Source organism: Lagenorhynchus albirostris, chromosome 8 (assembly GCF_949774975.1).
Source record: "Lagenorhynchus albirostris chromosome 8, mLagAlb1.1, whole genome shotgun sequence".
Lineage (NCBI taxonomy): Eukaryota > Metazoa > Chordata > Mammalia > Artiodactyla > Delphinidae > Lagenorhynchus > Lagenorhynchus albirostris.
The window spans coordinates 42,755,425-42,782,931 of record NC_083102.1 but is presented as its reverse complement, the minus strand read 5'-3'; the positions used below and the strand labels follow the sequence as shown (position 1 = coordinate 42,782,931).

Here is a 27,507-nt window from a genome sequence, read left to right as displayed (position 1 = left end):
TTGCAATATTTTGGGTCTCATTCTATTTTTTGTCTTTTTTTTAAAAATAAATTCATTATTTGTTTAGTTTTGGGTCTTTGTTGCTGGGCGTGAGCTTTCTCTAGTTGCAGCAAGCAGAGGCTACTCTTTGTTGCGGTGCATGGGCTTCTCATTGCGGCGGCTTCTCTTCTTGCGGAGCACGGGCTCTAGGTACGTGGGCTTCAGTAGTTGTGGCACGCGGGCTCTAGAGTGCAGGCTCAGTAGTTGTGGCACACGGACTTAGTTGCTCCACAGCATGTGGGATCTTCCCAGCCCAGGGCTCGAAGCCGTGTCCCCTGTATTGGCAGGTGGATTCTTAACCACTGTACCACACACCAGGGAAGTCCCTTGGGTCTCATTCTTTAAGAGATTCTGAGAGATGATTAGGCAATATGTCCCAGTACTCAAAAGAAGTATAACCATTCCTTCAAGATGTTTTTATCAGAGTATGAGTTCACGGTCATTTCTGGGAAATTGGATGCTTGAAGAATCAGGCTGCAATCATTTGGGATGATCAGTATTGTTTGTTATTATTTAGAGCTTCCCTCTCTGGCATCCCCATCCAATGCCATGACAGGTACAGGAAATAGTTCTCTGAACACAGTATGGTTTCAGGTCTCCATGCCTTCAAATTTAAGGATTCTTCTGCCTGCTGTGTCCTCATCTTCTTTAAATTTGATTAGCAAACTCCTCTTCATCCACAGCAGCCCATCTCAGGTGTCACCTCCTTTAGTGAGGCTTTCCTGATCCACCTAGATTGGTAATTGTTCCATCTTCTCTACTACCCCTACACCTTTACTAGTTCTGTTTACCACATTATACTGCAGTCTTTGTTTAGATGGTTCTCTCTCCTCTTCGTGAGTTCCTTGAAGACAGAGCACATCATCCATCTCTGTATTCTCATTGCTTAACCCAGTGCCAGGCAATGATCTAATGGGTACTGTGTGTGTGTTTGTGTGTGTGTGGGGGGTGGGTGTGTATTTAATGAAAGTTGGGAAATCTACCATGAAGTATGCATTATTCGAGAGCTAGTGAGTGCCCTTGTTTTTCAAACTTGAAATCAAGACATACAGTTTGACAAAGGATTTTTTTTCCAATTTATGAGTTGACTTATAATATTTCTATGTGCCAGATACTGTGCCAAGTACTTTACATATTTCATCTAAACTGCACAATAAACCTGAGAAGTAGGTATTATCATCTCCGTTTTGAAGATGAGGAATCTGAGGCTCAGGGAGATGGATTTGCACAAGATAACACACAATAAGTGAACTGGCATTCTACCCTGGTCTTGTTCAACTCTACATCCTATTCACTATGTGATGTGGTTAGAACCTTAAAAATAAAGAATAATAAATGCCCTATTTTTTGAAGGATCATCTCATTGTCATATTAATTTTAAGTGGATGAGTTAGTGGGAGTATAATAGATGGTACCAGAAGTGCCTCTTGAAGTCATAGAATTAACGTAGAAGCTATAGAAGTTACATCTGTTGACTTACACAACCTATCTGTATGCCATGCTCAGAAGTGAGTCATCTCTCCAAGCTTACTAATAGGCTAGGTTTCGGAGAGGGGTTTAGTCTCTCATTTCCCTGCTGTTGGCTCACACTAACTCAACACTTTGAGGTCATTGCCCATCTACCCTGGGACACTTCTTTCTTCCATCTTGACTTCTGATAAGTTACATAAATGTTTTGCTCTTACAGTCATTCCACCTGACAGTCTACTCCAGAAATTGCAGCTTGTTGGCTGGGGAACTGGAGAAATCTACTTTTTTTAGTTGCTCTGAACGTTTCCATGCTTTGTTGAGTGAATAAGTAGGCACAATTTACTTGGCTATTTTGTTCATAGAATGCTACTCCTTTAGAAATCAAGCCATGCCCCTTTACTTTACAGATATAAACTTTGTCACCCTCAGAGTTTAAGTGGCCTCATTTAAGGTCACACAGTTTATGGAAGAGCCCTAGAACCCAGGCCCAGCTTTGGAACTGCTTATTTGGTTCCTTTGTGAACGTAGAACACAGTAAGGAATTTCATCTTGACATGGAACATGAGCTCTAAATTTTTACTCTTTGATCAAAGGTACGCTAAACCTTTACACTAAACTTCTAGAAGGTGTCATAAAGCCATGGAGGAGAACAGAAGGAGCACAGTTAATGAAGGCTGCAAAAGAGGAAAAGGGTAGGAAGAAAGAAGGAAGCTTGTTGGCCCACAGTGACCCAGGGCTTCTTGCCACACATTGGCTCTAGCAGAATCATCAGTCTCTTGAGCATTAAATGATAAACCCTTGGAAGGTGGGGAGCACATGTCACATAGCTTCTTCTTCTTCTGGTCCAGATACTAAGTCAGCAAATAACATTTTGAAGTGAATGAAAGATTTATGGCAACAAATTAACATATGGTATCTTCAAGATATGTTTTAAAGCAGTTAGTTGTGGGTTGTTAAAGGAAGGCGAGGTAGGATGTTTGGTAGAGGTGGAAATCGTTTTTAATGTCCAGTTTGCCTTTCGGCCCCCAGGACTCTACTGTAGTGTGTAAGAAGAAGTGCTCCCACCCTGGTGGATGCAGCAAAGGCGAGGAGGCCTGTTGTGAGGACTGCCTTCTACGAGTGCCCCTGGAAGACATCAAAGTGTGCAAGTTTGGAAACAAGATTTTCCGGGTATGTCACGAGCCAAGCTCATGGGAACTGTTGTACGATACTGAGTGGTAAAAAGCTCCTGACAAAATGCAGATTGCAGTATTCCATCTTTTGTATATATACATGTGTGTATGTGTATAAATGTACTTATTTATATTACAATATTATATATACATATGTATTTAGAATCAAGGACACACAGGGACAGAGAAGCAACTGTTTGAAAATGTGTTTTTCTTTGGCTTTACTTTTGCTTTATAAAATACTTTAAACCTGTAAAACATTATTCCCCTTTCCAAATGTGGTGGCCAGTGGCTGGGGCTGAGCTGAGGATGTCCCTGGATGGTACAGCTGCGGGTACCCAAATGCCCAGGGGCATCTCCGGCAGTTGGAGATGCTCAGTGCTCCTTGCCAAGACCCTGATTCTTTTAGAACTTTTCCACTTAAATTAGTTTTTCGAAGAGAGATTTTCTCATTTGGAAGATGTTTGGGTGAGGATGTTCACAGGGTATGTGGCCAGCAGAGCAGGTGAGTAAAGGTGAGAGCTCTGCCCCAGCCGAGCTAGAAGGGCTGTCTGCTGCCCATCTCAGGTATGTTTTACGTCGTTTTCTAACAGCCCGGGTGGGAAGTTGTGCAGCCACCGTTTAAACGTCTGGATGAAGATTGTTGGCTTTGTCCAAAGTGCTTCCCGTCTAGTCTGTTTTCCCCAGGGGTGGAGGGAGTCTCTCTGTATCTGAAGGCATCATCTCAGGATACCATAAGAATCGAGACCCTCAGAATCAAGTCAGAGACAGAGGCACCTCAGGCCTGCTGCACCTAGCTAGACTTCCTATTGCAGAGGTGGAGGGAGAGTCTTGATCCTTACGGCATCTGTAAGAAGCCCTGATGTGTCATGCCTAAGGGAAGGCCGTCGTGTGTGTGTGTTGTGGTTACACCAGGCTTCCAGAGCCACTCACGTGTCCACTTTACACAAAGCCTTTCTCTGTCTCCAGAGCCTCCAGATGCAGTAGGCTCACTCTGATGACAGTTTTGTGTGCAAAGTGCTTTCCAGGCTCCTCGCAGAAAGGTGCTTTCATATAAGTAGACAAGGCCTGAAGTAATTTACAGAGTCCTAGAAATGTGCACTCAGAGAATTTGCAGTAGTCAGATGCTCTTGGAGACAGACTCAGTCAGAGAAATAAAAGGCACTGGAGAGTAGGTAGTCCTTAAAATACCTTCAAAAAACGAGAAGGAAGAGAAAGGGAAAGAGTCAACATCAAAGATCTGGGCTAGTTTTTCTGTTTTTACTCAAATTTGCCGCTTAGATCCATAAGTCCAGAAAGGAATCCTTGCTTTGCCTGTAATCTCCTTTCTCACAAACAAGGATGCACATTCCTGCATGTTCTCCAGAGGTGCAGGGTTTTTGTGACTGGGCATTCGGCAATTGCCAATTATAAATCCAGTGAGTCAAAGAAATTCCTCAAACAGCCCTTTCTGGACTAGAAAATGTGTCCCAAAGTGCTACCCAGCTTTTTGGGAAGAGAGTATCAGACAGGCAGGGACATGGGACAAATGGCTCTTGGAATTTTCTGTCTGGGCTCCACATTTTCAGACGGCTTACGGGTCAGGTGTCCTCCTGGCAATGGGAGTCATATGAATTAGCCTCTGTTCTTCGCATGTTCGTGCCCTGTGTGGGCCAGAACCATGTCACATCTGGGAATAAACTAACCACCTGCGGACATCTCAATTAACTGCTGGCATCTGGGACAGCTTAAACATTTCAGTCCTATGAGATGGAAAAATTAGACCCTTGTGGTTGCATCATGTATGAAAACTCTTGTTTGTCTCCCAGGGTGAAGCTAAGTAAACAATGTAGGAGGTGCAAGATGCAAATATGACTTGGTTAGATGTAGGAGAATTCTTTTTATATCCTGGAGGGGAAATGCACACATACACACACACACCCTCCAATCTAATCTTTCTATCAAATCAGTTAGATGTAGATGAACACCTCAGAGTAATTTAGTCTAATGATGGCATCCATCACTCAGGGTAAGAAATGCTTTCCTTGACAGACAAATTCCAGCCTGCTGGATTAGCTCCCATCAGCCTCCAGCTGATAGCAGAATCCTGTGCTCTCTCCTGTAGGATGGAGAGATGTGGTCCTCTGTCAACTGCACCATCTGTGCTTGTGTGAAAGGCAAGACAGAGTGTCGCAAGAAGCAGTGCGTTCCCATCAGCAGTTGCCCTCAGGTATGTGTGCAGGTTGACTTTCTCTCTACCTGAGCATCTTGAGAACCATCCTGTGTGTGGCATGGTCACCTACCACCTTCTGAACACAAAATCCGGATCCTCCAAAATTGCCAAGTTCGCAAACAGCCACATGTCCCTTGCAAAGCTTGCTCCTCTGCTTTTATGGTTCAGATTGTAGCCTAGCGGGACAATAGCTCTTACCTTGCTCCATTTCTTACGGACCTCTCCCAGTACTTTGTTTCAATGTCTCCAACTCCTGTTTGATCTGCTCCCTTGTTTCTTCTGCTGGGTTTTCTGTTGAACATCATAACCGTCCTTTGCATTTTCCTCCTTTCTCTCTCTCTTCTCAAATCAGAATTTTCTTCCCATTAACCATTCAAAGGAATATGTGGTTGTTTATTAGTAAATTTCCCAAGGGGTTTCACCTGCCCAGCAGCACCCTCCAGCCCCTTTACTGAAGTTTTCCCTCTCTAACCCTGGCCTCTGTTGTAGCTCCAAATGGAAATAGCGTCATTATGGAAATATCTCTTTTCAGAGACCCACAGTTCCAGCACACTGAATAAAGCAACCATTATCTTCCAAAGCATGAGCTTCATTGAATTCACCTCAGCAACTTGAAACCTTTCAAGGTTTTATGCATTTTGGGAAAATGTCAAGCCTATTCAGTACCGTCCAGTGAATGAAAAAATACATCCATATATTCAGGACATGTCTTCCCTTCTCTGTTAGAGACAGCTTTTAATTTTATTCACATCTGTTATTATTATAAACAAAAAGTTGCTGTTTTTACTTGAGGGCCAAATGAGGCACAAAAAAACAACAGCTGTTGCTATTGCACAACTGAATAAAAGGGGCAGAAAAAAAAGAAAAAAAAAACCCTAATTAGTCTTGCTTTAAAAAGCCTCAGACATAAAACTGAAAACCTCCTATAAAAGAAAAAAAAAAAAAAAAACCAGGAGATACAATAAGGAGACTTGAGCATGGTCTGCTTATAAATATTCATTGGGAAAAATGGGATCACATCATCTCTGCCCGTCCTCGGGGAACCCTTGCTGCTAATGAACTCTGGCAGCACATGTTAGTAATAATGGACTTCCTTATTCTACAAGAGAAAAACAGAGGGCTGTGCTGCAGGCGTGATGGTTTTCATTGTCCTCTTGCCATGGGGAGGTCAACGCTCTTTCAGTCACCAGCATCTCATTAGTGTCTCTTCTTTGTGGACCGTATTTGGGCCAGGAGCATCCGTCCCTCCAGGCGGGCCTGTTCCCGCCTCACCCCTCCTCGGCTTGTCAGAGCCCATCAGGCAGTGCCCGGCTCCTGCCCCAGGGCTTACCTTTCTGTTTCTAGGCATTTTTCCAACCATTCCTCTGGTTCATACTTTCCCTCCTCAGGGGCCAGCACAAGCACTTTGGAAGATAACTTAGTTCTACCATGGAAATCCTGTTAAACACTTACTTCCCCTCCCCTGCATTGCCTGGGGAAATTAAAAAAAATTTTCTGGAGAAGCAGACTGTATTCCTGCTTTGTCCTTCCTGGCTACTACACATCTCTTTTTCCAGAAGTATGCGTGCCTTGTTGAAAAAGAATTTTGTGGTTGGATTCCCTCCCTGACAGTCCCCCAGGGGCAAAGGAGTGCCTTTTTTGAGAGGGACTGAGGGTTCCACTGGGGACAAGGTCGTTATGACACTGTCATCTCATCAGTGTTAATATGTACTGAAACTTTCTCTGTAGTCACAGGACCAATCTTGTTTATTGCTGAGACCACCCCTCTGAGGTGGGTGTTGTTACTAGACCCTTCTTACTGATGAGGTCACAGCAGGTCCAGAGTTCCACAGCGAGTTACATGTAACTCAGGAGCGCAGACTTCATAGCTTGCACTTGATTTATTCCCTGCCTAATTTAGTGATCTGACCAGCCCCATTCTCACTTCCTGAAGAAGGGAGCTGGCTGTTTCTGTCGAGGTGCAGATGTAGGGAATCATAGTCACCCTTTGTTGAGGACTTGGTTTATACAGCTCTGCTCCGTTCTGTTAGCGTACCTGATGCCACCCTCTGGTACTATCATTCCATCAGCCTGAGCCAACCTCCTCTGGCTTTGTCCTCAACTGTTTTCAGTCACGAGAAGCCGAAGGAGACCTCTGTGCCAAATAGAAACAGATGGCCTCTTGGCCATAAAATTGTCATGGTGCCCCAGCCATGGGAGGGCTGCCAGTTTTAAGTCTCATTCAAACTTGTCATAGCCTTTAATGTACCTTTTAAGGCTTAGCTGATGCAAAAATGAATCAGACATGGTTCTAATTCTTCAATAATCAACTAGTGTCTTGGTTTATTTTTGGTTAGTATGATTTTTTTTAAGTACCTAAATCTATTCCTGATGCAACTGACAGGTAGTAAACCAGTGTGTGGCCTTGACAGAAGTCTTGGGCCACCTCTCTGTGGTCTGTTTCCTTAGTTTCCTATAAAGATGGGAAAGGGGCATCTATATTTAGAGGGTTGTTGTGAAGCATACATGAGATAAAGTAAGAAGAACGTATAACATTCTTTCTACTATATAGCAGATACCAAATAAATGTTAAGTTCTCTTAAAGATTAAGATGAGACCTCTCTCATCTTAAAAATCTGGAGTGGAAAGGGCTTCCCTGGTGGCGCAGTGGTTGAGAGTCCGCCTGCCGATGCAGGGGACACGGGTTCGTGCCCCGGTCCGGGAAGATCCCACATGCCGCGGAGCGGCTGGGCCCGTGAGCCGTGGCCGCTGAGCCTGCGCGTCCGGAGCCTGTGCACCGCAACGGGAGAGGCCACAACAGTGAGAGGCCCGCGTACCGCAAAAAAAAAAAAAAAAAAAAAAAAAAATCTGGAGTGGAAAGAACGGGGCCTATAAAGTCACACAAAATCAGGTTTGATTTTGGGTCCTACTACCCTTGTATTGCGTGACATCAATTTCTTCATCTATAAGAAGGAAAATGCTCAGCTCATAAAATTCTTGTGCATCTTAACACAGATTATAATAACATAATAGTAATTAAACCCTAATATGTCCTTAATATTAACTTATAAAATCCTTACAATTAACCTGATGTTAGATAACCTAGGGGAAATATCTAGTAGGATGTTTGTTCCATAGCATGTGCTTCCTAAATGTTAATCTTCTTCCACATTTCTTTTTCCCTGTGATTCCACTGAGTCAGAGATAAGAAAGATCCATTCTCTGATAAGGGTCCTGAGAATATGCTTCTTCCTTTAAATGTCAAGTATCAACAAAAAATTGAAAGAAATGCAGTAGAGGAGATTACACTGTATTTCCAGAAAGGTAATGGAAAATTACTCAGGATTTCAAAACCCTCAGCCTCATTGGCTTTGACTACATAATAGTGACTTAACAGGGATAGCATACTGCTTTCTGAAAGAAGAAATCAGACTGAATTTGATCCGTAGCACAGATATTGTTCATATGCATAGGCCCAAGCTTGGGTTACTGTTTATTTTTGGGCCCTTCCAATAAGCAAAGACAGAATGAAGGCCTTGCATGGATTGATAGCTTGACAGCCAATTCCCATTTCTATGTATGTGTACTTGGTCTCTAGAGGGCTAGATTTGGGTATCAGTGAAAAGGTGGAATCCAGACTGTCTCCATCTTCGCTCCATGTGAGAAAAATCACACCAATGAGGCCTTTAGATATTGTATTTCTCAGAGGATAAAAACAGGAAAGCTTTCTGAATGACTCTGCCTGGCCATAGAACCTGATACTTGAAACTTCATTTTTACCACCATCATCACCATCTGGGCATTGAGTTCAAATACAGCTGGGACTGATTTCATTGGTTTGTCTGGTATTAGATTTAAAAAAGAGTTTTGTCCTCAGCAGACCCTGTTTCTTAACACTGAAATCTTATTTGTTTTTCTCTTGATTAGGGTAAAATTCTCAACAGGAAAGGATGCTGTCCTATTTGCACTGAAAGTAAGTTTGTTAAAAATATGCTATTAATATTTATTTTGCATTTTATAGTGCAACAAGGAAAACAGTGGTTTAAGTTTTCAGCCTGTTTTAGTTCTGTAGGTCTAGGTTGGGATCATCTCATCTTTCTACAGATAATTTAAGTCAATGGTAATCCTCGAACAGAAGCACAACTGAGACAAATGTAGGTGTTTCCGCTGGAATTTGTTGCTCTGAGAAATTTAGAAGACAAACGGTCTGATGAGGTTTTAGGAAGGACCAGATAACTTCATGTGCCTTTTAACTGCTAATAGCATTTGCAGTCATAGCGGCTAAGATAATGATATCCAGTAAAACCAAACATTATATTTAATCTAGGAGAGATTTTCCTTCTATCATTATGAAGCCAAACAGCTGCTCTTCTTCCTCCCTCACCCCCACCGTTTGCCCTTTCTCTTGGACACATCCCCTGTTGCTGTTGGTAGAGAGAAAACAAGAGTTCATTAGGTTGGCAGTGGTTTGGCCATCCTGTTATTTTTTACTGAGCTGTTGAAGGTTCTCTCTAACATGGCTTATTCTGAAAGCCATCTGGGACTGTACAGAGAGCATAGCAACAGATTTAATGTCATCCCCACATGTAGGCATGCCCACATCTATTAGCAAACCACTGTGTTAGTCCCCTCACATTCATATGCTTTCAAGATAGCTTTCTGAAGTGTTTTGTTAAAGGAGGAGTATTCATAATGTCACTGTCAAATTAGTATGATAAGCAGGATTAACCAAGCCATGGAGTCTATTAGAAGGTATTTTTGAGCCATTTAGGCTTAGAGAAGTGGGCTTTGATGACAATTGAAAAGCAGCTTTCACATGGGAACAAGCATTCCCATTTAGACAATGGATGCATAGGTTCGTTGTATATATTACCATATATACATATATTACTATATATATACACATACATATCTATATCTCACTATTTTTTGAGACTGAGAGATATTAGACAATTATACACTATACACTGGATGAAAGTGCTGGCTGAATTAATGAAAATTAAATTATAGATTTAATAAAAGAATTTTTCTGTAAAGGTAAGGAAGTACATAAAATAACTCAAAGGAGGCCAACCAAGTATGACTTAGTAGAGCCTCGGAATTATGCAGAAAGAAGAATTAGCTATGATTAACACACCAGTTGATCTTAAAACATGTGTATAAACTATTATATTTAATCATCTTCCCAGAGACTCTCTGAGGAAATTTTGTTTAGGGATGGTTTGGAGGCCGCTTCCAGCTTCATTCCTTTTTGGATGAGCAGAGTCGAGTCTAAATTGATGAAGTTTTCCTCTGTATCCATGTCGATGAAGATGTTTGCATTTCCCTAGAAAGTACCTCCTAGTTGAAGCAGAGACAGACTTTAATGAACTCCTCAGATCTTCTAGCTGACCCTTTCGATTTGCATGAACACAGATATGTTACATCTGCCCATCTCACTGCTGTCAGGCAGGAACACTGCTTATCAGCGTAATAAAAACATATGGCAAGTCTTGTACAGAAACAGCCTAAATCTTGAATTACCTGACTTTATGTTGCAAGAATCAAGAAGGATGATTATTGAGATAGTTGAGAGGAAAGCTACATTTCATTATTAGTTTATCCACTATGGGCTAGACTTTCCAAATATAGAATACTGGTGGCTTATTAGAAAACAAAAAGGAAAGAAAAGAAGCATAGAAGGATGGGCGTGATGAAACTAAATCAAGTTTGTAACTGGTGATATTAAATATTTATTGTACATGTGTTGTACATTGTATTGTAAATATAAATGTTGTACATGTGAATGAGTCTGTGACTTCTGTCACTGAGAGAGGCAAGTTGGCAAGGGAGAAGCCACCCAGCTGGAGGGGCACCAGGGAGATCACTGACTCTGTGCACCTGCGTCCAGCAGGTCAGTGTGGGAAGAGCCCAGGCGTGTGGTTCTTGGTCCAGATCGAGATGATATCATCAGATGGTGATGTCTCAGTTTCCTTTGGTGTTCTTTCCATCTGTTTACTCTCTCTTGCTCTCCAGCAGTTCTTCCATCAATGCTGTAAAACACATTCTATTTGTAGAGGTTTATTTATTCAGATCGAGTTATGAGATGGGATGACTTCCAGTTTTTTTAAGCAATGCCCAGATTTTCATAGCACATTCAGGTAGACTTATTCCAATGTCCTTTAGCTGCGGCCAAAAGACCTCCTATTTTGAAATTCCTTTGTCATTATACCCAGGATCCAGAACAAACCTTAGAGCTCATTTTTTCCTCCTACGTCAATTATGACAGTTCTTCTGGTATATGGGTTCCTAGAGTAGACAAATGAAGGTTGAAGTCCAAACTAAGGTTAGTGTGTTCTAAAACCAGAAAAATGACCAATTTCTGTCTCATTCAAACAAGATCACACGTGCACATATATACCCCATTAGTTACTGCAGAGTTTTCAACCTCAGGATTGCTGATAGTTTGGCCAGACAACTCTTTGTGGTGGAGGCTGTCCTGTGCATTGTGTGATGTTTAGCAGCATCTCTGGCCTCTACCCACTAGATGCCAGTAGCATCCCAGCAATATCTCCCGACATTTCCAAAAGTCCCCTGGGGAGCAACATCACCCTTGGTTGAGAAGCATTGGTACTGCAAACAGGGGTAACAGTGTAGGTGAATCCAGAAATAAACACCTGTGGTACTAGTAACAGTAACTTGACTCTTAAGACAGTGATTAGATGAAGCAGGAGGGTAAAGTGAGGCTGACCTTTGCTGATGTAAAAAGTGACAGGGTGGGGGAACTTCCCTGGTGGTCCAGTGGTTAAAACTCCTTGCTTTCACTGCAGGGGTCACGTGTTCGATCCCTGGTTGGGGAACTAAGATCCCACATGCTGCACGGTGTGGGAAAAAAAAAAAAAAAAAGAGCAGAAGCCTCTGGATTTAATTGAATGTATTTCTATATTTTCATTGCCTAGCCCTAGAAAAAAATTGTAAAGGCATATTATATCTCGATCGATTCACGTCAACTAAACCATCTTTGCTTTAGTTGCTAGGAAGCTAGAAATAAATTTGTGCCCCATCTCTAACAGCATGTGGTTCTTGAGTAATAAACTTTCTCCTGACTTTGTCTTATATGTCTACTACCTTTATGTGTTTTGGATTATTTAGCATGTATGTGTGTAAACTACTTCCAATCCGCTTTTGGAAGGAGACAGGAATAAATACTTAGATAGATATATATACATACATACACAGATAAAATGGACTGATTACATAGCTTCAGATCTAAAACTTACTTTGGTTATCTGCAGTAAGATGAGTGTTGCATTGTTTCCAACAGTGACATTGCCTTGTCTGTTTCTAAAATCCCACAGAATTCCTGCTTTATTGACTGGCTTAATCTGTCTTGGTAGTGTTTCGGGCTCTCTCAGACCTCTGAAAGGAATAGTGAAGAGAAAACTCGAAGTAAACGTGTAGAACATTTTTAGTCTTCTCCTTGCAAGTCAGTGATAACAGTAATTTATAATTTTGTAGGTAATAAGCAGTAATTGAGGCACAACATTGTTATATTCCTTATAGTACAGTAGTCTTTGGGTTGGTCTGAAAGGCCAATGATGATTCTATCAAAAAAAAAAAGTCCTTTTAAAATCAGACCTGAAGGAAGTATGAAAAGGACTGCTGTCTTTTAATAACATGGGACATTCTCTCTTTCCAACTGAAAAGAATTAAATTTTGTTTAGATGATTTATTTAAAGTAAAATATTTGAAGTGAGCTAAACAAACTTTATAAAGCTTTGGTGCAAATGCTGTTTCCTGCCAAAGTATGAGCTATAGCCTAAAGCGAGTCCTGCTTTCCCTGAGTTGAGTGTGATGGGATCATGAGTTGGGGGCCAAGAAGACCACTGTCTGTTGTATGTATAGCACTTGGTTTGTGTGAAATGTTATCTTACTGTGTGTTGGCAAACAGTAGGTGGAATCTTGACCTAGCCACCCAACAGAGACCTGAATCAGATAAATTCTTTGCTGGCCGAATGTCTGTTTTCAGACATGGAAATGGTACTTAGTGGCAAAGTTTTCCCTGATAAAAGAGGGAGGTGTGTGTGTGTGTTGGTGTGTGTGTGTGTGTTGGTGTGTGTGTGTGTGTGTGTGTGTGTGTGTGTGTGTGTGTGGAGAGAGAGAGAGGGAGGGAAAGAGAGACTGACTTTGAGAAAGAATTTATTCTCTTAACCATCTACAAGACCAGAGGCAACCAAAGGCAGTCCAGACATTGATGCCCCATCTCCGGTCTTATAGATTCATTAAGCTGTGCCTGTAGCTACATCAATCCTCATCATCAGAATCCCAACCCCAAAACCAAGTTCACGATTACGTAACACAGAGGAGGGTAGGGTATTCTGAGCACAGATGTGCTTTTAATTGAAATAACCTCAACTACATGTCCCACAAGTAACAGGAAATATCAGATTTCAGCAACTCAGGGTACAAGGAGGCTCACAGTTGCCAGGTGACTTTTTAAAACCCCCAAGGGTTAGATTTCCAGCTGTGCCCAGCACTGGGGTGCCTGCTGTCCGAAAGGGGCCCTGCCTGCTGCGTGCACCCACCACGGGCACGGTGGAATTGCCCTGCCTGGTCTTAGCTCACCTTTTTTAAGTCCCTGAGCATCCCTACAGCGATCTCCAATTAAAGAGTGGTTGTAAGAAGGGGAATGCAACAAGTTAATGAAACAGTGACCTTAGGGCCCATTTTATGAGAAATCTCCACTGACAGAGGTTCCGCAAATTAGTAATTCTGTGTTTGAGCCTCCAAGACTGTAAGCAACTCCAGGTCCCTTAACGCCAAGAGTCTGTCTTTAACTCAGGAAAGCAAGGAAATTTGAAACCGGAGCTCAAGATGCTTGTAGAATAAGAATTTGTGGTGTTGACTTTAGCCCTGCTGAGGAGGAGGAGGAGGAGGAGGAGGAGGAGGAGGAGGAGGTGGTGTTAAGCTAAGTGGCCACTGAAGTTAGCCTCCAGCATCTGGAGGTGGGTTTGTCACAGCTCCCAAGGCCCAACCAGCAGACAGGGTGGCAAATAAAACCCAACTGTACCGCACGCGGCGGCTGGGAAACCCCACGCAGGCAAAAGCGGCATTGGAAGGGTGTGAGGAAATCGGTTTGTTTTCCATTTTATTTGCAGTTCTGTTCTACGGGATACTGTTACCTTCAATGTTCTGGCTGTAAATTGATGCAAAGTTGGAGGAGCCTGAGGTTATTAGGGGTTATTATCCACCACGTATTGTCAGTTTCTACAGGGTGTTAGTAACTTCCTCAGTTCTGACTGTTTAGTTAACAATCATCATCATGGAACAATAATGGCAGTCATTGTAATAGCAGCAGCAACTAATATTTATTTATATTAATAAACAGCCCGAACACTGTCCTGGGCTATCTTTGATCTTTTTTGATCCTCACATCCATTTCATTGTCAAGAAATGTTATTAGCTCCATTTTACAGCTGAGGGAACTGAGGCTCAGAGGTTAAGAACGATGCCCAAGGTAGGTAGTGGAGCCCAAATTCCTCCAATGAAGTCTGGCCCCAGGGCCTGGGCTGGAGTTTCTACCATTGACTTCTTAGTCATTTTGTTCAGTTTGACAACCAGGTGCAGTTAGGATGGGAAGAGAAGGTCTGAAGGGCTTTACAACTGGGGGGGATTAGAGATTGGAGCAGGATTTTAGGAAGAGTTTCCAATTTGATAGTGTTTCCCTCCACGCCACCCAGGGAGAAAGGTAGACTCAAGTGCCCACGTTTTCATCTACCTGGCAACACCTCCACCTTTCTGCTCAGGTCCAGAACAGTTGGTGACTCAAACTGGCGTGGTTTTTCCATGTCCGCTCATTTTTCCAGGTATTTTTTTCCTTCTGGCAACTCAAGGTGGAGGTATTTCCAGCAGTAAGTGAAGATCTCCCCAAAATTTCTTACTTACAGTGATAAAATACATATAGTTTTAAGTTTGAAATCACTGTGTATAAATTCCATTGGGAGTAAGAAAGAGCAGAATTGCTCTGCCAGTCAAGCTCATCATCATTTTAGCATCATGGAATTGTATAAATGAATGGACCTTAACTATGAGGTCAACCTTTCTACTTCTTAGGTGAGGAAACTGAGGCTCGCAGTAGTATTAACTTGAAGAGCTACGATGAAAACCTGCATTTTTTTACCTCCTTCTCCAGTATTCGTTCTGTAATATCATATGGCCTCCCTGGATTTTTGCTTGGGAAAGTATTCTTAATACAGATATACCATAATTAAATCATTCAGTTAAAAGTTACTCTCTTGCCTAATTTTGAAAGAATATATCTTTATACATAAAGAGATGTATAAATTCATTATTAGACATCTGGCACATTTGGCCAAGGCTGCCATCTTGAATCTCAAGGAAGATGCAAATACCCAGTTGTTAAAGAAACTTGTGACCAAAACCTCTTAAAAGTGGTGCACCTAAAATACCCCTAAGTGACAAAACAAAGAATACAAATCCCAAACTCTGAGAAGTATACTTTGTGGGAAGAACTGTATAATAAATTACACATGACTGTATGCAAAGCTGAGGCAGATTTATACCTCTCTGGAGGTCACATCTCCTCTGAATCAAATAAGAACAACAAAAAATTGCTACTCTGCTGCCACTACAATTGCTCCTATTACCAGCCGCGATTTATTGAATGTAAATCTGTGTCAGGCATTGTGATAAATGCTCTCCGTGCATTCTGTCACTTAATCCTCACAATGATCCATGCAGTGGAAGCTATTGTTATACCCATTTTACAAATGAGAGATCTGAGGGTCTGAGAAATTAAATAAGGTGAGGTCAGCCAATAGCCTGGTCCATGTGACTCCAAAGCCCAAACTTTAAGCACTATTATATGTTCTTTGTTGACTACATTTTTACTCATTTTGGAGGTTTACTGCGAAATATATATGAAGTTTGCCAATTTCTTTCTTCTGTACATGATTAAGGGCTTCTATTTGAGAGCAGTTGTATTTGCTCACCTTTTAAAACCTTATCTATGTTTCTGAGGTCACTTCACCTCTTCAGCTTTTTGGATTACAATACTTGAATTGTAACCTTCTTTGGGAGTTTGGAGATATGACTCATTAGCTGCACTCGGTGGTTCCCTTTGATGTGAAATTCATATTTATGAGTAGTATCATCCTTTTCCTTATCGCAGTCCCCTTCTTGGTTAATGCTCTCCACCCCCAACCATTGCTCCTTTCCTCTGCTCTGCCCTTTCATATCTCTCCTTAGTACACACATCTGTTCTGCTTTTACTTTACACCTTTTCATCCTGTGAGCTCACAGCCCTGCCTGCATCTGCAGTTACTCTCTCATTTTGGTTTCACATTTGTCCAAACTTCCAGGTCCTTAACATAGGACTTCTTGACAAGATATGAATATGGTACGTCTCAGCTTCTAAATTTTTTGGAGAGTACATTCTTCTTTCACAAAGGAATGTATTTGAATTTGATTAACAGTTGCTACCTTTGATTCTGTAAATTATCTGGGTTGGGAGTTGGATGGAGAGATCAGTGGCTGTTTCCAGCCCCTATCTGTTGACTGAATTTTGGCACCCCCTTTATCCCAGCTGCACAGGTTTTGAGTCTTAATGTTATTTCTCATACTTTGGGCATTTCTCTCCCTTGTTGATAATCAGTCATCAGGTCTGGTTGATTGTCTCTTTGCGTGTTTTTTCTAATAAATAATTTCTTTCCCATTCCCACGGCAGCCAGAACCTCATCCTATTGCCTGCAACTAACTCTGTCTTTTCTCCGTCGGCCCCTTCTGCATACCACTGTCGGAATCCAAACTTGGCTTTCACGAAACCAATACCGGCTTCCTTCACTGGTCTCTCTCAGAATTTCCCAAAGTTTGTTTTATAAAACTCTAGTGCTGAGGGATAGTAATGAATAAGATTTTCAAAACAAGGTTCTATTATTAAATACATTAGGGAAATGCTGGGTCAAGTAAACTGAAATTTGTTTCCTCACTGCAGAATTCGCAGAGCCCTTTCTATGCCAATGTGCAGGGTAGACTTGCAGGAGGATGATGGAGCGTAGAGTCCCTCCCAAGCTAATTTGGGCTGCAGAGGTTTTTTTATTTCTACTTATTTTGGCAGAGTAACAGGCAGGATTGATGTTTCATAGGAAACATGTTAAGAAATGCTGGTTATCTGGAATACATTTAAACTTCTCAGGCTGGCAATAAATCTCAGGCCAATTTATTTAGACGGCTTGGGTGTCTTACATCTCCTGAAGCAACTACCCACTCTGGGCAGATCAGTCTCCTGCTATTCTTGTGCAAGCTGCCTTCTCTCCCATGTCCACGACTTTGTTAACATTCTTCTTTTGGTCTAGCAGCTTACTCCATTCTACCCCCAAATCTACATTTGTATGTCTTTTATAGATGAACTAAACTCACATTGTCTTTTCAACATATTTACATTTTATAAGTATGTTACAGTCTTATCCAGCCCTATTTCAGCAGGCAGTGGGTATCTACTTGCTAGATTTGCATAGCATTTATAATAATACAACTAATAATGACTACTCTCTAAGCATCTATTATACTTTGGGCACTTTTGCAATGCTATCTTTGTCTTTATAACCACCCTGCAGAGTAGTTGTTCTTCAACTCATGTTACAGGTGAACAGACTGAGGTTATACAGGTAGTGTGCGCATGTTTTTGTAGTCATTGGGTAGCAAGACTGGGATTCAAACCCAGGGCTCTCTTCTAAGCAACTTACTTAATGTTCACAAAGCTCTAAGGTGGCTTTAAAGCTGGAAGATAGGTTAATTTAGAGATGTGAAACCCATCTTTTCACTCAGGTAAGAAGTCCTCTTTACTGATAGATAGCAATTTCTAGTTTAAAGAGGGCAGACATTTTAAGGTCAGAGCTTGGATGACAGAGTGGCAAAAATGCATCTTCTATAACAAGTTTGTATTAACACCCAATGAGTTTCCAGCATTCTGGAAGGTGCCCTGGAGGACATGGATAAAAAGCTGATACAGACCCTGAGTTTAGGAACTTGTAATGTGGTTGGGGAGATGAAATGTAAACACATTAAATGAGAGAACCGTGTAATACAGTTTTTAATTAACTTCTAGATAGGTGTCGTTAAACTGAAGTTCATGAACTCTTAGGAGGTCATTGATCAGTCTTAGGAAAGGGTGTCTGTGAGCCTCTACATTTGAGTGGATATACTCATGTGCACTTGGAAGGAAGAGTGTCTATACATTTCTTCACATTCCCCCAAAGCTCTCTAATCCCAGTTTGTTAACAACAATGACTGCGTAGGATGCTGTGGTATAGGGTGTAAATGGAAACATCAAGTCATGGTGTGGGAGGCACTGGCTTCAAAGCCACAGAGATTGGGTTGGACTCTGTCTTTACTGCTATTGGCTGGGTGACCACGGGCAACAAGGAAACCTCTCCAGACTCATTGCTAAGAAATTAGGGTAATAGTATATACCATGTATAGAGAAGTAGTGAGGATTAAAGGAGATAGTGAAAATATGGAAAACATCTGGCATGGTACCTGGTGTAACCTAGTCACTCCAGACCAAGTTGCCTTGACTTTTGCTAGATTTATTAGTTTCCTATTGCTGCTGTAACAAATTATTACAAACTTAGTGTCTTAAAAACAATACACATTTATTATCTTAAGTTCTGGAGGTCAGAAGTCTGAAATGGATCTGAATGGGTCAAAATCAAAGTATTGGCAGGGCTGCATTCCTTCTCGAGGCTCTAGGGGAGAATCCGTTTTCATGCCTTGTCCAGCTTCTAGAGGCTGCCCATTTTTCTTGATGTGAAGCCTTCTTTCATCTTCAAAGCCAGCAATGGCAAGTTGAGTCCTTCTCATGCTGCAGCACTGTGTGACACTCACTTTCCTGCCTTCTTGCTTCATTTATAAGGACACTTGTGATAACATTTATCCTGCCTGGAGATAAATACCCAGGATAATCTCCCCATCTCAGGGTCAGCTGGTTAGCAATCTTAATTTCATCTGCAGCCTTAATCCCTTGTCCTGAGAGCATTAGTTAATTATTCAGTTAATTACTTGATTAAGCAAAATTCTGTTGAATTACCTGCTGTACACCATTTATTACACTTAAATATTTTAGTGAGTTTAGTGTGGGCAGTTTATTTTCCTCCACTGAAATTTATTCTTTAATTAATTAACCCATTCAATTAACAAATATTTGATACCTAATATGTATTATACCAGGCATTGCTATGAGTAATGCATAGATGAATCCGTTTATCATGTACATAAATGTAGATTCCCCCAATATACAAGCCAGTGTGCCACGCACTGAGAAGTATACACAAAATTTACGTGTAAGGAGTTTAAGGCCTGTTTTAGGAGTTGAGGATACATTACAACTAAAAGCTGTAGTTGGGTGGAAAGTGATTTATCATAAGCGTTCTGTGGGTATGATGACCATATTTTTAACCTTCAAACTGAAAAACATAGTGTGACTGTAAGATAGAGTATTTGAATTTAAGAAAAGTCCCAGAAAAGATGAGCTGTGTGGTCAGTTTTGCTTTGGGGACTTACAGGAAAGAGAAGCGACTTTGGCTGAGGCGTGGGGAAGGTTGGCACGTGAGCTGATGAACTCCAGTGCTGTGAACTGAGGTGTGGGGCAGGCACAGGCCACTGCACCAACCAAGATGAGAGGTGGGGAAGCCCTGGGCTCAGCTGGGGAGGCCGTAATAGGATGTCAGTCTCGGCTTTACGTTTAAATTTAGTTCGAATTAGATCTCGAAGGTAAAGATGCTCCCTGTTCTCTTCTGTTTGAAGTTGGTGAGGATATGAGGTTATGGAAATTATATGAAAAGAAATTTACATTCTTAACAGTATCCCTACCAAACCTTTTTTTTTTTTAATGTTACTTTCAGGTGCCTACTCAACTTTTTAAAAAAATGAGCTTTTTATTTGTAGATTTGTAAGTCTGTCTCATGGATTAGGGATGGGTGGAAAGAAACCCGCTATGACCTAACCCCACATTCACACAGTAAAGTCAGATTAAGTTTTGATTTAAGAAGCCAAGGATGTAAAATCTGAAAGGAATCCAGGTGCCCCTTGGTGGAGCTTCTGTTGGCTTTGAGGTCCCCTGGGGGCAGCAGCTGTCAGGGACACCTCTGAGAGAGGCCAGAGCCTCCTGTGTGGGGAAGTTCAGTTCCTGCTGGATCACACACAGCCTGTTTATATTGGAGGCTTACATCATGTCAGGAGGAGCCTAGACAAACAGCATAAGGGCTTGTGTTCAGGGCAGCGTTTCTAACCCCAGCCTTTCCTGGTTCTTGACCCAAACTTGGCATTATCATGGCTCTTACCCACCTGGGATTCCCAGGAGCCCCTGCATGACCCAGTGGCGCCGGAGTCCCACAGGGCCCGTTTTACTGCAGTTTATGTTGAGGAAAGTTTAAAGCCATGTTTTTCATTTGATAGACCTTCCTCATGGTTAGAACACTACTCTGGAAAGGTACTGTTCTGTGTAGTAGTGTGGTATTCTCTTTGCAGAGAATAATGGACTGAGGATGAAAGTCATTTTCTGTGTTTTCAAAGTGACTTTAGTAACTGGGGAAATCTTACGGTAAGTGAAGAGGAAATAAAATTTCACGTACAGGATAATCTTAACTATGTTAAAATGTACACAAACACAGACACAGACACAGACACACACACACACACACACACACACACACCCCAAAATGGTAAACAGTGATTATTTCTTGTTGACGGAACCGTGAATGATACTTTTTTTATTCTTATGCTTTTCTGTTTTTGTTTTGTTGTGTTTTGAGGGAAGGGGGTTAGAGTCTTCTCAGTTTCTCTTATTTTTTATGACATGAGGTTGTATAATTTTCCCTTAATTTTCGCTGATGGATGTTTTGAGAATAATCACTGTTCTCAGAAGGAAGGCATCTTATTAGAGTAAATATACCCATGGGAGAAATAAATGTACTTGATGAGGTTAAGAGAAAAACATTGGAATTTTGTTTTCAGAAGCAGCCCGACTCTATTAATTCTCATAGCTGTCTTATTAAAATAGGTAAAATCAAAGAGATATGTTTTAATCCAGTATTTTTATTTTTTTAAAACAAATGTCCTTATTCCAAGAGTATACATAGTGATTATAAATAATAAAATGTAAATAATAATGTATATACACATAAACAAGAAAGAGGAAAATAAATGTCACACGTAATTTGATTACCTAAGAGAAAAAAACATTCTTAATATTCTACTCTTTTTTTTTCCAGTTCCTAGACATTGTATACATATTATTGAAAACAAACCAAAACAAAAATGACGTCTGATAATTTGACTTAAAAGACTATGAAAGCACATACCACTGCTTGTAAACTGGCTTTTTCTCTCCATCGTCTGACTTAAACATATTCAGGCAAGGATAGTTATGGAAGGGACTGTTTATTTAGCTCTAACTGCCACTCCAGGCTTTCCAGAAGAGTGTGACCAGACATCAGAACATCTTGGACTGTGACTCATTTCACTGGGTCTGCTGAGCAAAAATTATATGAGGATACAGTGTTCATTTTTGTCCCCTAAGTGTTTCTATAGTTTTTTTTCCTTTTCAGCGAGGCAGATTTTTTAACCCTGAGACTCTCACTTTCCGTCATTCTCTGTGCATGTGTTCGCTGCTCCTGCATGGACACCTCGAGGATCTGGCATGGGGACCTTGAGGTGCCAGGAAAAAGGGCCAAGGTTTCAAAATTATATTAGTTTGTGATAAAAATGTCCCAAATGACACACATAATTCTCAGGCATCTTCCTCATCATGAAATTTTGTTGGCTTCTTCTATATTGCCCTTATACAGAAAAATCATCCTGATCTCCAGACCCTTCTCTTCCACAAGTTGTGGCCTCTTGAAAAATATCTTTCCTGACAGCCCTGCTCACACATGATTTCCCTTGCCTGGTCTCCCTGGATGTCCCTCACAGCTTCCTGCCCAGCTATGAGTAAGCTCAGATTTCCCTAGGGCCCCAGGGCCATTCTATAGGCAGTATATTTTCTGTTGCTTCTTTGAGGATTTGGTTTGTCACATAATTGACCTTATCTACATGTACCCACATCTTGACTCTTAAAAACAAAACACAGGGACAACAAAAATGAAAACAGAAACATAAGGCAGAAGAAAAAAATTATCGCTCATGGTTCTACCACCAAGAAACAATCTCAGTTTACAATTTTGGGGTATGTGTGTGTTTGGATATTTATTTTAACACAGTCAAGATTATCCTATAGATAGAATTTTGTTTCCTGTTTTTCACTTAATATGGCATAAGCATTTCTTCAATCATGAACATTATTTACAGACTTTTCCAATGACTAGATAATAGTTCATTTTATGGATTTACTACCAAGTGCTTAGCTATTTGTTTAATGTTAGGAGACAATCTAAATATCCATTTTCCTACAATGTGTCCATGATCAGTAGGCATGAAGAATAGTGCTAGGGTATGTAGTGAACTCTTGGTAAACGTTAGCTGTTACTGTTTTTGTTAGTTGTCATTTTGATGCAGTTGGGGTCAGAACACCTGGAGAAGCTGTATGTTGTTCCCTACAGACTCCGGGCAGAAGGTGTAGGCATGCCCTATGCCTGCTTACAACTGAGAGAGGATTTCTCAGGAATATAATTGCAGCTCCTTCACTTGTGCCTTGGCCTTTGCCAGCTGAGGTCCATCTATTTCAAGCTCAAGAGCTCAAAAGCATTGATTGGGTCTGAGTTTTCTTGACAAGTATGTGGCATTAAAAACTCTGAAAAAACCCTTTTCTTGAATTTGGTGCATCTGGCGGTCAGGTTAACATTTAGTTCTTTGGGGGCACATGGTAGCATTAACTTTGAACTATTATAATTCTCCTGATGCCACTTGAGGTGTCCCAAAGAACGGCCTTGCTCCCTGTCAACCAAAAAGCACCATCTTCATCCCAGGGAAGGATTCCATTTGTCAAACTGTGAGAGCAATGTGTGATAGGACAATTTTGAAGTAATCACATGGAGAAAGGACTGGAAAATGCAGTATGGGGTGGTTAGATAGGTGGGAACGCTAGTTGGGGGGATATAGGATTAAGAAGGTGAGGGTGGGGTACAGTGTGGAGCAACAAACTGAGTAAAACTGGAGTCACAAGGAAAGAACACCATAAAAAAGGATAAGAAAGGAATCGAAATGGCGGGTGAATTAAACTGTTGCTGGTGAACTTTCAAAGCTTTCTCTCCCACCCTTTTCTTCCACCCTCCTCCCCCAAGTAGTGCCTTTTTTATATTCCTTGAAGTATTTGCTCATTGAAACTCTCCTACATACCGGAAACAATCTGTTCTATGAGTCTCTATTAAATGTTGACAAGGAAAGCTAACTTAGAACAATAATTAATTTACGAAATTCCCAATACGTATGATTTATATGGAGGCATGTGAAATTGACATGTGAAATGATATAATGTATCATAAAACAACATTACTCTCCAAACATTTTAGAAATTAAAAGCAAATGTTTGCCTTGGATCCAGTTGGTCCCATCAGATCAGTTGGCACATCCTTCTTCTGTATTGATGCTTACTTCTTCTGTTACGTATTCAGAGCAATTATTTGTATAGGATAGTTTCATATTCTTGACCTGTTCTGGAAATCGATCTTTTTATTTTAGTTCTTTCATCATGTGGGCTAATTTCTCTAAATGAATTTCTCATTTCCTGGTTGTTTATGCCTTCTTAAAAACAGATAAAATATCTTTATATGGAAAACAAATCAATGCCAAATTTTGTTGTAAAAAAAGAAATGATATTTAGTTTTCTGTATAAACCTTTGAAATGCCCTAAAGTGTAAAACTTTACTTGGGTCTCATAAGTATTTGAATTAGTGGTATTTTGAAGTGATGAATTCATTGGAATTTCTTAAACTTGCTGAATGATGGGTTTTACAATTGATTCTTTATCCAACTTTAGATGTTGATACACAGATCAAAATATAGGAGACTTGTATTTCTAGAAAATACACGGAGACTATCAACTTTATCCGTGTTTGGTTCTTAACAATATTAAACATGTATCTGTTTGGCAGTTCTATTTATCTGTACTTAGAAATACATGAGTATTGAATATAATACTTTTCTAAGACCGTGGATAACACTGAGAATACCATGTTTCCAAATTTTTTGAATCAGTTAAATGGAAACCATACTAATGCTTTGGTGTATTGTCATTTATGTTGCTGCCTTTTACTTATATTTTTGTTCTTGTTTATATGGGTTATGAAATTAGGCCAGTTCTGTTTATAAAATTATCCTAGTTTCATTTATCTGTCTTTGACATTAAGACCATAGAAGCATATCAAGTCTCTAAAATAGAGATGCTTTAAGAATTCAGAAGTGTTGTAAATAACTTTTAAGTATAAAAGCACCAGAAGTATTACATGTCCTGTGAGGTTTGGTACAAACTTTTAGAACAACCAGACTTTTTATTTATTTTCTTTTAAGTTGATTTTCCTTAGTGCACCTCTGCTAAGGCCTTCCCTTTACCTGGCAGGTACCCCTATCAGGTTTATTGCAGGGACCCCTGATTTCTCTTTGAATCCTTCACTCGGTTTATGACCTGCTTTTGTCTCTCACTCATCCGCAGAGCCTGGCGTTTGCACAGTATTCGGAGATCCCCACTACAACACTTTTGACGGACGGACATTTAACTTTCAGGGGACGTGTCAGTACGTTTTGACAAAAGACTGCTCCTCCCCTGCCTCGCCCTTTCAGGTGCTGGTGAAGAACGATGCGCGCAGGACCCGCTCCTTCTCCTGGACCAAGTCGGTGGACCTGGTGCTGGGCGCCGGCACCGTCAGCCTCCAGCAGCACCTGACCGTGCGCTGGAACGGCTCGCGCATCGCGCTGCCCTGCCACGCGCCGCAGTTTCACATCGACCTGGATGGCTACCTCTTGAAAGTGACGACCAAAGCAGGTGGGCTTCTAGAAGCACGGGCCTTCTCTGTACCTCTGGCTCTTCCCTCTGTCTCACCAACTTGTGCTCAGGAGCTGCAGCTGCTCCTCCTCCACGGAGGAAAACCAGAGGCAGAGCAGTATTCCAGCCGCAGGTGTGGCTGCACACCCGAGGTGCCACAAAACAGCTGGAGAAATTTGCACACCGAGGAGCCTTGCAGTCCGATGCTAGTTACACCAGTCTTGCAATCTGTCGACATCCAGTGCCTTTCCATCCTCATTCCAGACATAGCGGTGGTTCTCTCCAAATAACCCCTTTCTCATGTTTTGTTGCTACTTTAGGCCATTGATGTCTAGCTTGGAATTGTGTCTTTCCCAGCTCAGCCAGTAATGTGCAGTCTCACATCCATGAGAAAGAGTGTTTCCTTGTTAGCATCTGTCCAAGAAGGAGGGACTCCTCAAAAGCAAACTGCAAAAGTGTGGGTGTGAAGATGGGAGTGCAGATGGTGGACTGTGTGGCCAGCAGTCCTGTCCATTCTTGACCTGGGGCAGGATGCTTATTGAGTTGAGGGGTAGAACCACTGGCTTCTGCTGGAGGACACTTAGGATGCTTGCTCTGAAAGCACTTCCCCCAGCCGTGGGCACAGGTAGCTGGCCGCTGAGGCCTTTTCTCAGCATCACATGTTGCCTGAGGCCCCCTGGACTCTGTGTTTTCCCTCCAGGGGCAGATACATTCCCCCTAGGCCAAACTGTTCATAGTTGCTAGTAGGTTACTCCTAGGCGTTCAGTGAGGCTCAAATTTTTGTCTGTGAGGTGCTGCCTTAGAGAGGCATCTTAGAAGCAGAAATCAATCCTTCAGTCTCAGCCCCAAAGAATGAATTCAGTTCATTTACACAGTTTATATTATATCATGTATGGTTCCTTCCATGCTGCCTTTGGTTAATGCATATTGTTTGTCAATTGGATTTTGAACTGCATGTCCTCCTGGCATATGCTATTTCTTTAAGCACGATACTTGAGGAAATCAGCATATTTCTTACTTTTTGCACTGATGAGAATTTAACAATGTCAAAACATCAATTGGATTCCAGTTTCTTTAGCTAATATGGGTTGAAAGGGAAACATTTGATAGAGCAGGCACTTTTGAGGGACTGCAGAGACTGTTCTCCACGGCACCTTCAGAACCCTGTTAATTGTTTCTGTTCAAGCCAAAATATATTTGGTAAATTGACTTGAGCCGATGGAATGCCAGCTTAGCTAAACAAAGGCAGGAAGCCAAGGAGAAGCCCAGGGAGCTTTTATTTAAGAAATGTTAAATATTAATGTATTGGGACATTCTATAAAGAAGGGAAGATTCCCATTGTTCACTGTGACAGTGGTAGATGTGAAGAGCTCTGTTCATTCAATGTTAGAGGGATTAATCCACCCCAGACAATTCAGACACCTGTTGTCGCATTCAGATGACATGCCACTCCGCACATGTAGGCCTCAGCTCATCCCTTTGAAGGAAGCAACAGTTTGTGGCTTCACGTAGAATGTACACAAAATGACCCATTATTACACAGTTATAATTAGAAGCACCTTGCTTATCTGTTTGCAAGCCAGGTGAACACAGTGGATTCTACTGATATGGAAATTATTAGTCATCTACAACCCAATACTCAAAGGGATTCTGCATATTCAGATATTACTGACAGTTGAGGAGTTTCAATACTGTTCCTGTCACAGCTGACAATACCTTACGGAATAAGTGTACTCTTTGTAAGGATTTCACATGGCAAATATGACCACAAGGATGAGGCTGCTAAGAAAACAATAATATATCATAAATACCATAATTAGGATAGTGAATTTAACTCTTCTAGGCCTTGAACTCAGTTTTACAATTTCTTTTCTTTTTCTGTCTCTCTTGCCATGATGCAAGTAATTTATGTGCCCTTAATACCCAGCTGAACAGCTTCCTGTATTACACGGAGCGCACAAGCTTTCTGCTTGCTAGGGAGGAACTGTATTTCTTTGGGCACTAAACTTGCTTCGCGATTATCCATTGAATGGAACAATTCCATTTCCAGACAATGGTCTCTTCCACTCTGGTCTACCAATCTCAGTTTGTACTACCCCTTAGGGATATTTTCTTTTTATTACCTATTGATTGCCTATCTAAAATATCACAGTATATCCTTTGAGTGTTTGTTCTTCCTCCATAATTTGTTTTCATAAGCTCATGTGATCAAAGGGTACCTTCTTCAAAATAGCAGCTTAAATCAAGCCTGCAGCTGGAAGATGGGAGATGGGGAAGAATGGCTCTGTGGCCCTGTGGTTTATAGACTTAGCACTTCATGATGGAATTGTCTGCCAGAGGAGCACAGGTGGCCGTGTAGCTTGGGTGGAATTAGGCTATAGCTACATTCCTAATAACAACTGGGGTAGTACAGAAGACAGAACAAGGCTCAGTAGCTTGAGAAAGCTCTGCTCGCCCCTGTCACACACACCCCCACCCCAACTCTTGGCACTTAGCGAATCACTTAAAATATTTCCTTTCTGCCGCCTGTTCACTTCATCAACTCCACCTCAAAGAGTTACATCAGATCCACCTGAAAGCATTAACGTGGGAGTGCGACTTTTTATTTTACTTTTGGTAGAGCTCTACACTTGATGAACCTAGAGTATATATATATATATATA

The 27,507-nt window shown here is 41.3% G+C and overlaps 1 protein-coding gene across 2 annotated transcripts in view; it reads left to right on the top strand.

Moving 5' to 3' along the window:
• The window catches only part of BMPER (BMP binding endothelial regulator), a 259,931-nt gene that overhangs the window by 152,622 nt on the left and 79,802 nt on the right, over positions 1 to 27,507 (top strand). For both annotated transcript variants that reach the window (XM_060156029.1, XM_060156031.1), the window contains exons 9-12: positions 2,539 to 2,679; positions 4,786 to 4,890; positions 8,800 to 8,845; positions 24,515 to 24,844. In XM_060156029.1, the coding sequence (XP_060012012.1) occupies positions 2,539 to 2,679; positions 4,786 to 4,890; positions 8,800 to 8,845; positions 24,515 to 24,844 (622 nt within the window). The remainder of the gene's footprint in view (positions 1 to 2,538; positions 2,680 to 4,785; positions 4,891 to 8,799; positions 8,846 to 24,514; positions 24,845 to 27,507) is intronic.